The sequence below is a fragment of the Misgurnus anguillicaudatus genome, chromosome 19, assembly GCF_027580225.2.
Source record: "Misgurnus anguillicaudatus chromosome 19, ASM2758022v2, whole genome shotgun sequence".
Taxonomy (NCBI): Eukaryota; Metazoa; Chordata; class Actinopteri; order Cypriniformes; family Cobitidae; genus Misgurnus; species Misgurnus anguillicaudatus.
This window is the reverse complement of record NC_073355.2, coordinates 19,795,031-19,807,142: the sequence shown is the minus strand read 5'-3', so window position 1 is coordinate 19,807,142 and position 12,112 is coordinate 19,795,031. Positions and strand designations below refer to the sequence as shown.

The window sequence follows — 12,112 nt, the reverse complement described above, 5'->3', positions numbered from 1 at the left end:
TTTTCTAAACATCTCAGTGTTGTGTGTGTATGTAAAATCTGCTTAATATTTGTCTTCAGTATCACTTAACCATTTATATAATTCAGGAGAACGGCTTGTTAAGGGTGCATGAATGTCCTTAACAGTTTAGTGAGGTGTTTATGGAAAGCAGCACTAGGTAAATGCTTGCAGCAACTATAAGCATTTGTTTGTTCGGTAGCGTGAGCATGTATTAATTGCTGGAAACGCTTTAACGGCTCATTGCTTAGCACTTAACTTTAACTCGGAAGTAACAGACAGACCTTGAATAGTATATGTCTCATTCACAGGACACTATGGAAATTCTTAACCATGCATCATTTATTTTATTTCCATGATGGGGTAAATGGCATAATCTGCTGGAAAAAATAAAACTTTTCAGAGAAAGTTTATATAGAGATTTTTGTTACCCATTGTAAACAAGGAGATGGATAATAAAAAATAAAACAAAGAAAATACTTTAAAAATCAAAGTAAAGTAAGCTTCTGTATATTTTATGTACAAAAACAAGATAAATATGCATAAACATGTACAAAATATCCAATATACAAGGTATCATTGCTTTAAAAGAAAATAAAAAAGTAGCTATATAATTATGCATGGTATATTTATATTAACACATGATATACGTCGGTCGGCACAGCTAGTTTATATACAGTATATGTTTTCAGTAATGATATTTAACACTTAATGCAAGCTTTACATTAAACATAATAAATATGGAATACAAGGCTCTCTGTTATTGCACACATTTTACAAAAAAACAGAGCTTTTAAATGACCCTTAATACTTTTATGTTCCTTTTGAACATACGTTTTTGAAATTTCAAGAACCAAGACACTTTTTACTAATATACAAAGCCATAATAATAATAAAATCTAAAGAACATACCACTGGAAGCAAAACATAAAGAGCAAATAGTGCAAAATATTAACATTTATTATTATGCCTGTAATTATGGATTGTTAAGATATATGTATAGATATATGGTCTTTTAATTATATATCTGTCTAATAAATTACGCAATTGGAAAAAAAGGAGATTGCCATGTACTTATACAAATGTCAAAGGTTGCTTTACGAATCAAATTTGCCATTGTGCTGCGTATTAGTCAACTGTTGACTCCCAGACCCAGACGACACTGACCTTTGAGATGACTCCCTGAATCTTCTCTTAAATGGCATGTTGCTCTTCTGCCTGTCTTTCACATATTCCTGATAATTCCTTGTCAACAAAGTGTACAAGAAAGGATTGATACAGCTGTTACTGTATGCCAAACAAGTCACAACAAAGTTGACATACACCACTGTACTGCTGGACAGCCCACCAAGCCTAAAATAATAAATACTGAGTAACTGCCACAACCAGAAGGGTAAAAAGCATGCCCAATAGGTAAGAACTATGCCAAGTATCATATATAGCACCTTTTGCTTGGGACATTTATTCATTTCCCTGGATGAGAATGCAGACGTTTGTGATACCCAATAGGTTTTGGCTAACTTCAGATAGAGGTAACCGATGATGAATCCAGGTGCCAGGATGCAGGTGTTGAACAGGACAGTCAAATACACCTTGTACGCCGTGATCTGCCAGGTCGGGTGGCACATGCGTTTCTCCACGCCGTTATGCACGTGTCTCTTGAGGTCGATCATGATCATGGTCGGCAGAGCCAATATGAAAGACACGAGCCACACCAGACAGGTGACCGCGCGTCTGTAGCGCCTGGAGCGACCGAAAGTGTCCAGAGGTTTCACCACAGACAGATATCTCTCCGTGCTCATGATGGTCAGGATGAAGATGCTGGCGTGCATGGTGAGGAAATCCAGGCTGAACAGAACACGACAGCCGATGTTGCCGAAGTACCAGTCCTTCACAAAATACGTGCAGACCACGAAAGGTATGGTGGAGAGGTACAGGAGATCTGCGAGTGCCAAGTTCACAATGTAGACGTACATCGATCCCGTTACCCGGACTGAGATGTTCATGATGACAAGTGTGTAAACGTTTCCAATAACGCCGATTAAACACATGACAGTCAAAACTGTACCGAGGATGGATGTGATTAATGTGTCGTAGGAGGAGAGAGGCGCATCGGAAAGTCCTGGTGTTGGTGCTGATATGTTGGCAAAGGCGGATATATTCACCTGATTCTCCAGTCTTACTGCAAGTGGATCAATTGTCCCCATTTCAAAAACCCTTCAGCAGTGAAAAGAGTCCATTTCGAGATGAACAAATTCTTTATGTCGGAACAAGTTGGTATCTCAAAAAAAAAGTATTTAAAAATCCTAATTGGTATTCAACAAGTTAATATATTTTAACGCACTAAAAGCTTAAATTGTTTTAGCAGTTATATATATACATAAATAAGAAATGCGTAAAATGCGCAGAACGCACTTAACTCTGTACCGCGTCCTCACCATCTTCGCGTAAAACTTACAAATACTTAATGGAGTGAGTCCAGCAATATTGTCATTGTCCCACATCAGCTGTTATGTGGAGGGTGGGAGCGGACTCTGGTCTAGTGCGTCCTTCACCAAATATAGAACAACTAAGCAGTGCGCAACAGCCTTTGGATGCGCACTGGGCATCTGGGTATCTAAACGAATGCGTCAATACTTTTTTGTTTAAAGAACCAGCAACATGTTTAACATGCTTCTTATTCAAGTCAAATTTAATAAAAGGAAGAATTATGACAGAGCACAACCTTGATCAAGATATTTTGCGATGGTTTTACCGTAATTACAGTTTAATTTATTAATACTTAAAAGTAGTGTTTTATTGTTCACTTTGCACACATAAAAAATTTAATCATAGGGGAACCATTTGTAGCACTACAGAGCACCTAGCACCACTGTAGAACCATAAGTGGTCCTAATTCATGAATATATATAGCACCACTTACAGTAAGATTCTACACGTGCTACAAGTGATGACTTCTATTTTAAGGGGCGCAAATCCAAAATATGTGTGTCATGTGTGTTGCTCGTCATTTTAAAATATATGTTGCTTGCGTCATGTGAACCATGTGCATCATGCGTCTTGTCAAAAAACATGCCTGCTGCACATGCGTCGAAAGGGTTAATGATAAAAGAGACGCTCAAGTTCACAAAAAACTGGCAAGACACTCCCTTAACAGTAAACTCTGACTACACATGAGAATAAGTGAGTATCTGGCAAACGTGAGCATCTCTTTTATCATAAACCCTTTAGATGCGTGTGCAGCAGGCACTTATTTTGACAAGACCTCGTAACGCGCCGAACACATATTTTGACACGACGAGCCACACACATGGCGGGCTACATACATGTTGTGATGAGCTTCGCATCAAGCTCCCTCGAAAAAGAAGTCACCGGCTGCCACCGGGTGCTACACAGTTTCTAGGGGCTGTTTGCCACTAAAAATAGTTCCCCATGATTATAAGCAAGTGAACCACTTTTAGTGTGTGTATATCTGAGACACAACAATATCTAAATACTATTTTTAAGATACATGTCACTGAAAAAAATGATTCATTCAATTTACTAATTTTTTTAAGGTAAGTGGTCGCAAACAATTTATTTAAGCTACATTATAATTTTTTCTAATTTTTTTAAATGTAGCTTAAATAAATTGATTGCAACCACTTACCTTAAAAAATTTGAGTAAATTGAAAGAATATTTTTTTCAGTGTGCAAGTCTAAATCTATTAAAAAAATCTAGTTTTGTTAATGTAAATTTGCAGTCCCATATGTAGAATGGACAGCTGAACCTGCTGTATTAAAATTCATGTTTATGGACGTTAAACATTAAAGAGCACCTATCATCCGATGCATGATTTTACATTTCCTTTGGTGTGTAAGTGTGTATTAGTACTAGGGCTGTCGCAATGATTAAATAATCATCTCATTGCTATTGTTTGACCTCATGATTGATTTCAGATCACCGCAATGATTGCACATCTCTTTAAAAACACAAGGGGGAGCTGCAGCGCCTGTATAAATGGGACGTATCAGATGTCTCCTATCAGATTATTTTTCAGACATTTTATTGTGTTTATTTCGTATAAAAATTTTTCCGTTTTTTTAAATATATATTTGTATAAAAAATTATTTCATGAACAAACAAAAAATTTATAAGAATTAAATGTCAAAGCAATAAAACAGACAATTAATCGTAATAACGTCACAATTTATTAGTCAGTTAAAGGAATAGTCTACTCATTTTCAATATTAAAATATTTTATTACCTTAACTAAGGTATTGTAGGCAACAGTTTACTTCCTGGGATTGGTGATGTAGTAAAGACCGACATTATCATAATTCCTCACGTTTCAGACTCACGGCCTGTATGTTAACTCCTGTTAGCATTGCATTGTGAGCAAATCTTTCAAACATGGTAAGGAGCGTCACATTTCTGACATCAGAGGTATTCAGGCCAATCACAATCTACAGATTAGCTGGCCAATCAGGGACTCAGAGCTTTTCAAATCGATGAGTTTTGTACAAAATCAGTGCGTTTCAGGAAGAGAGTGAAATCTGAAGCTACAAAAATGTACGGTATGTGGACAATAATGTGTTTTTTGAACCATAATGAACACATTGTATTATACCAAATACACAAAATAACATAGTTTTTTTATCAATGAAATAGGTGCACTCTAAGAAAAACGATTTTTACCATGATCTTATCATTATTTGATATAATTATTTGATGGGAAAACCTTTATAAATCATGAGACTTAATAAGATATATAAATCTTAATTTATTGCCCTATATCTTAGATATTCACAATTTAACTAATGAGTAAACAACTTGCAGTGAATCAGATTTATTTATTGATCTAAATAAGACTAACTTTAAGAACGGTGAAATGAATTAGTACCAGGAGAAAGGGAAACCTATTGGCCTTAACTCTCGTTTAAATGTTTCTCACTCAGTGCTCAGGAACAGCTTGACACCGTCACTGTTGAGTGATTGCTGAATGAAGAGCTGTCATTTCTGTCCAATAACCATTTTCCTGGAGGGCTGACCACCTGAGTTCATGTCCATACAAAATGATATCAGCAGGAAACAGATCAGTCATATAATGCTGAAAATCATCAGCAGTCAACATCTGCGCACTTCGGATCTCATGTCTGGATAAAACGCCTGTCATCAAGGCTCAGAAAAATGATTACATCCATCTATTCACATCTTGTTTTTCAATATGTGTGCTGTTTACACGTTCTCAGTAAGTGCATGTGGAATGGAAATATGACTGACATATTTTTCTGGCGAAACAGAAATACGGCTTTGTGCGGGGTTGAAAGAAGCTTTAATGTACCGTAAAAGCTTGGGATCTTTTCAAATGCAGAACATTTCATTAGGCAACAAACTCTCTGCTCCCTGAGTCCATTTGTGCTCGTGTTTCACCACTTTTCCAGTACTGACAGTATTTCAAAGAAACCATCCTGAAAGCCTCAGTGTCTTCAATTGAAACAGAAGCATACGTTAAAGATAAAAGACATGGTTCTGCTTAAATGGAGGAGGGTGAGAGTTATTTAATTTCTAATCTCAGAAGAAAGCAACCAAACAGCTACAGGTAAATGTACCTATTCATTTACGTGCGTTTTTTCAAAAGTTTTGCTTTCATCCAGAATGACACATTATTTGTGTACACCATGCATCTTGTTTTTTGTTTATTTAGTTCTGTACTGTATTGATTAGATTGCAGTGGCTGACATATTCTCCATAATTCACCTTCTATGTCCTTCATAGCGCTGGCACTGTGACAAGTCATCTTATTCCTACTGATGCCAGCTAGCAGACGAAAAATAAACAAAAAAACCAACCAAAATTAAGAAATGAAATCAAACTATTTGGATTAGGATATTGTATGATACTTTTTGCTGAAACTATGTTAAAGAAAAACAAACAGACGAGTCCCTGTCTCATTTTCTGCTGTCACTGAGCAGAAACCCTCACAGGCATTTACCCAAACACAAGGTTTACTGCCTGAGATTTTCCATATACCACATAAATCGGTTTTCCATGCAATAACTAAGTTATTATTTCAATTAGTCTACCAGGTGAAGGAAAACAAATTTACACCTAGGAATTAATGAATAACTGTTAAAATTAAATTCTGCTGCTCGATATTAAGTGTGACAGTAAGTGTAACACAGGCTTTATTAATAAAGACAGCATGTGAAGCCAAAATACTGCAACGTTTTCACGGGCAATCTACTACTGGACATTCACAACCCCATGTCTTTAAAGGAAAACACCACTGCCCTTCAATATTTTACTATGTTCCTACCTCAACCCAGACAAACCAATACATCCCCATCTTTTCTCAATGCGTGCACTTAATCTTTGTACAGCGCATTGTGAATGTGTTAGCATTTAGCCTAGCCCCATTCATTCCTTAGGATCCAAAGAGATGAACTTAGACCACCAAACACTTCCATGTTTTCCCTATTTAAAGACTGTTACATGAGTAGTTACACGAGTAAGTATGGTGGCACAAAACTTTTGTTTGGAACCATAGGAATGAATGAGGCTAGGCTAAATGCTAACATATTCAAGAAGCGCTGTACAAAGACTAAAAGTGCACGCATTGAAAAACATAGCAAAGTATATATTAATTAATCTAAGTTAAGATAAAAACATAGTAAACTATAAAAAACTGTGGTGTTTTCCTTTAATATTATCCTTCCTGAAGAAGTTACTTGCAGATGCTGTCAATAGAAGAAATTATTTTTAAGCGCAATCTGAGCTCAACAAAATGTGTGGTACAGTTTATGTCTGGTTTAATTGTTGGTCGAAAATATGTCGTTTAATTTAAAGGATTAGTCCATTTTCTTAAAAGAAAAATCCAGATAATTTACTCACCACCATGTCATCCAAAATGTTGATGTCTTTCTTTGTTCAGTCGAGAAGAAATTAAGTTTTTTGAGGAAAACATTGCAGGATTTTTCTAATTTTAATGGACTTTAATAGAGCCCAACATTTAATACTTAACTCAACACTTAACAGTTTTTTTCAACGCAGTTTCAAAGGACCATAAACAATCCCAAACGAGGCATAAGGGTCTTATCTAGCAAAACGATTGTCATTTTTGATAATAAAAATAACAAATATCCACTTTTAAAGCACAACTTCTCATCATGTAGATTCGGTCGTGATGCGCCAGCTGACCCCACGCAATACGTCATGACGTCAAGAGGTCACAGAAGACGAACGCGAAACTCCGCCCCAGTGTTTACAAGCGTCTTGAAAGAGGACCGTTCCTACATTGTTGTATGTCAGCTGATACTAATTAATGTCTTTGTGTCAGTTTATTGTTTAAAATGGTCCGCAAATGTGCGTTTTATATATGTAACACGTGACCTCCCTGCGTCACTACGCATTTACGTTAGGTCGCGCTGGACCGGACCTAGACCAAAAGTTGTGTTTTAAAAGTACATATTTTTTATTTTTCTTGTCAAAAATGACAATCGTTTTGCTAGATAAGACCCTTTTGCATCGTTTGGGATTGTTTATAGTTCTTTGAAACTCCGTTGAAAAAAACTGTTAAGTGTTGAATTAAGTAATAAATGTTGGGCTCTATTAAAGTCCATTAGAGTTGGAAGAATCCTGCAATGTTTTCCTCAAAAAACATAATTTCTACATTTTGGATGACATGGTGGTGAGTAAATTATCTGGATTTTGGACTATGAAAATGAAGAAAATGGACTAATCCTTTAAATATGATTTTAGAGATATCCGTCTTTCCCGATGCAAGTACTTTGCATGCATTGCAAACGCCTACTGGTGCGACATCCCTACAGGGACTTTCCTTATAGTTGTGATAGTATTTTATGCAATTCTTGTGAATGTTTTATGAAGTAGTCATTATGTTATTGTGAATTTTGCACTTGGCTATTTGTGGTTATTGCTTTCAGACCTCACGAGACATCCAAAACGGCAATATTATCAAGTGAAATATTAGCAAGTCATTTCCATCCTGAATGAGACGAAAAGCAAAACACTCTTAACACAGTAGATATAATGAGGAAGAATGTAGAAGCCAATCCAAAATAAACAAATAAGTCACCAGTAGAGCAAAATCTGTCAAAAATGGATATAATTTCATAATTTCAACAGATCTGTTTCCTTAATTTAACACACAGTGTTTCTTGGTAATCGTTGATTTTTCCATTTTAGTAATCTAATAAAAGTTCACATGGAGTAAAAAAAATGTGGCAGAAAGCTGATTAAGCAAATCTGCTTCAGCTGGAGAATGAATCTGTGAATGATCAGGTTACAATGAAGTGAAAAATCTATATACTCTAAAAAAAATTCTGTTTTTTTCAAAAGTGACAAACCCAGCTGTTGGGTTAAACTAATCCAGAAAATGTTTGTGACTGCAATCCATCATTTTGGTTGAAACAACACAGCATTGGATAAATTACAACTTAACTGGCGCGTTCAATTCCATTTTGACTCAGCGCTGGGGTGCAAAAAGTGTGCCTTGCAAGTTTTCTTGTAAATAAATTTTATTTTCGGACTCTTATGTTTAGGTTTTACTTCAATGGCAATGAAAATGTCATTAATTGAAATTACAACCTAACTAGTAATTGTATTTAGCTGCTGACCTAAAATCAGCATATATAATCTCACTGAAAAAAATTATTCATTAAATAAATTAAATTATTAAATTATTTTTTTAAGGTAAGTGGTTGAAATCAATTGATTTAAGCTACATTTAAACAAAATAAATTAGAAAAAAACAAATAAAATACACTCTAAAAACAAACGGTGCCAAACAGCACCAAAAGTGGCTCTCCGCTCGCAATCATAGAAGAACCATTCCAAGTGCCATACAGCACCGGTGAAGCACCCGTATAGAACCATATAGTGCTATGTAGAACCATATGGTGCTATATGGCCCCCGTATGGTTCTACACAGGTGCTTCACTGGTGCTATAAAGCAGTAAAAACGGTTCCTCCATGATTACAAGCAAAGAACCACTTTTGGTGCTATATAGCACCGTTTGTTTTTAGAGTGTAAAAAACCTTTGTTTAGCTTAAATAAATTGATTGCAACCACTTACCTTAAAGAAACGTAGTAAATTGAATGAATAATTTTTTTCAGTGCTACAGGTCTAATTTTAAAGACTATTTAAATCTATATTTCGGATAAACCAGCATTTCTGAATAGCCTGAGGGTGGGATTAAGCAGATTTGAAGCGAAAGTGTTTGATGAACATAATACATGCTGAAAGCATTCGGTCAATATCATTATCTCATATTTTTTCATTTAGCAACTTTTGCATCTGAGCTCTACATATATAGCCTGAGGTCCTGACTCTCTGTGGTCGTTAAAAATTCCAGTATGTCTTTCGAAAAAGTGTAGGGGTGCCCGATATCCTAACCAAACTTGCCCATTGGTCTACTAATCATCCCCTCATAAACTAATTGGCTATATCACTCGGTCTCCTCTCCACTAATAAGCTGGTATGTGGTGGACGTTCTGGCGCAATATGGCTGCCGTCGCATCATCCAGGTGGATGCTGCACATTGGTGGTGGTTGAGAAAAATTCTTTGTGTGCTGCAGAAAAGCGATATATAAATGTGATTATCTGGCTTTCTTTAATGTTAGTTTTTCATGCCCGATTGCAATGTTTGGTTGGCAAACTCAAAAAACTTGGCCTGTCGTTCTAATTTTAGATGACACAACGTTTATTGCACTAGTGGACATCAGTATGTTAAGCTCCTCTAGAATGTTCTCACCTTCATTCGCCCTCTCCTTGGAAGCATAAGCATCAAATGTCTTTGATGATTTATCATATTTCAAAAGGCAAATACTTTTAATTCTAAGGGTTTGCAGTGTATAATGAAATTATAGTTCTCTAAGTTTTCTAGCAGTCCCATTCCTGCTGCGAACAGGTCCTGCATGAGCAGTTAAATAAGAGTGATAAAACGTCTCTTAAAAATTATTCCTGGCTAAAAACAAGGCTATATTTCTTCTTTAATATTTTACTTTTAAAAAAACAAACAGATCTGATGAAATTGAAGCTCTAAGCTCAACACAGAAATGAACAAAATTCCCGCACAAGATTTATTTTTAAGAAAGAGTCTGATTAAATACCGAACTCAAGAGTTTATTTTAATATCTCTGTAGTGTTTGTCTGGGCCAACAGCTTACATGAATACTTGTTTGTTACACAACATCTTGAAAGTTGTGAAATGTAATGATGTTTTCGGTATAATAGGATCTTGTGCAGCTGTTAGCGGAACATTACAGCCTTAAAATTGTCCACGATTTCTTATGCAACATTATGTTTTTATTTGTAATTTTTACACAGAATAAAACTCAGTATGATTTTTGTGAGTTTTGTCAGTAACCATAAAAGAAGACAAAGCAAATCATTGTGTGAATGAATGGGTCAAAACAAACAATAAAGCTATTCTAAACTTAATGTACTTAAACATTAAACCTACACTTAATGTAATTCAAAAAGTTGTGTATACACACAATAATTATGAAAAGCCCCATGTTTCATTTAATATTGGTGTACAACATTCCCTGCAGATATACACAAGGCATGGTTTATAGGAAAGTACAACATATTCCCATGTTTTCCTCATATCTTACCTATCAAAACTGGTTAGAGTTCCTAAAAAATGAAAAGGTTATTGTTATGTAGCCATTCGGTAAACTCTCTTCTGCCAAGCAAAATCTCTGGATTATATCAGGCTGACAGGTTCAGCTCCAGTCCACATTCATATCATTACTGCTCGAGCAGGAGTCACTTATATTTATAGTCAATGTCCATATAAGTAACACATTACTTTTACTAATGCGCAGTTGGGGATATAAACAAACTAACCCTATTAAACTCACATATGGGTGATTATGTAATCGCAGGTGCATTTGGTGTCCAAAGTCATTATTATTTTCTGCTCTCTTTAATAGTTATGTTTGTAATTATTTGGTACCCATTGTCACGAAACACAAGATTTTACAGGCAATATATTTGTCATAAAAGTGGCTGAAAATCATGACTTCCTGTTGTCTCACACACAACTGCTACTATATACATGCAATTTTGAGCGTGGCATGGTTGTTGGTGCCAGAGTATTTTTCAATCTGTTCAGTTACTGGGATTTTCACGCACAACCATTTCTAGGGTTTACAAAGAATGGTGTGAAAAGGGAAAAACATCCAGTATGCGGCAGTCCTGTGGGCGAAAATGCCTTGTTGATGATAGAGGTCAGAGGAGAATGGGCTGACTGATTCAAGCTGATAATAAGCTGAAATAACCACTCATTACAACCGAGGTATGCAGCAAGGCATTTGTGAAGCCACAACACGCACAACCTTGAGGCGGATGGGCTACAACAGCAGAAGACCCCACAGGGTACCACTCATCTCCACTACAAATAGGAAAAAGAGGCTACAATTTGCACGAGCTCACCAAAATTGGACATTTGAAGATTGGAAAAATGTTGCCTGGTCTGATGAGTCTCAATTTCACATGGACATGGATCCATCATGCCTTGTTACCACTGTGCAGGCTGGTGGTGGTGGTGTAATGGTGTGGGGGATGTTTTCTTGGCACACTTTAGGCCCCTTAGTGCCAACTGGGCATCATTTAAATGCTACGGCCTACCTGAGCATTGTTTCTGACCATGTCTATCCCTTTATGACCACCATGTACCCATCATCTGATGGCTACTTTCAGCAGGATAATGCACCATGTCACAAAGCTTGAATCATTTCAAATTGGTTTCTTGAACATGACAATGAGTTCACTGTACTAAAATGGCCCCCACAGTCACCAGATCTCAACTCAATAGAGCATATTTGGGATGTGGTGGAACGGGAGCTTCTTGCCCTGGATGTGCATCCCATAAATCTCCATTAACTGCAAGATGCTATCCTATCAATATGGGCCAACATTTCTAAAGAATGCTTTCAGCACCTTGTTGAATCAATGCCACATAGAATTAAGGCAATTCTGAAGGCGAAAGGGGGGTCAAACACAGTATTAGTATGGTGTTCCTGATAATCCTTTAGGTGAGTGTATAACCATTTAAATAAAAAGCAGAACAAAAATAATAACTGTGGACACCAAATATACCTGC

General features: G+C 36.3%; 1 protein-coding gene across 1 annotated transcript; it reads right to left on the bottom strand.

Moving 5' to 3' along the window:
* Window positions 1-319: 319 nt before the first annotated feature.
* On the bottom strand, window positions 320-2,629 carry uts2r5 (urotensin-2 receptor 5). The gene has a single exon (XM_055191184.2). The coding sequence runs from the start codon at window positions 2,202-2,204 to the stop codon at window positions 1,095-1,097; it is 1,110 nt and encodes a 369-aa protein (XP_055047159.2). The 5' UTR covers window positions 2,205-2,629; the 3' UTR covers window positions 320-1,094.
* Between the last annotated feature and the right edge of the window lie 9,483 nt (window positions 2,630-12,112).

What these genes read in the sequence shown, in the direction of transcription:
- uts2r5 (XM_055191184.2), bottom strand. Translation starts at nt 2,204, where the DNA reads ATGGGGACAATTGATCCACTTGCAGTAAGACTGGAGAATCAGGTGAAT.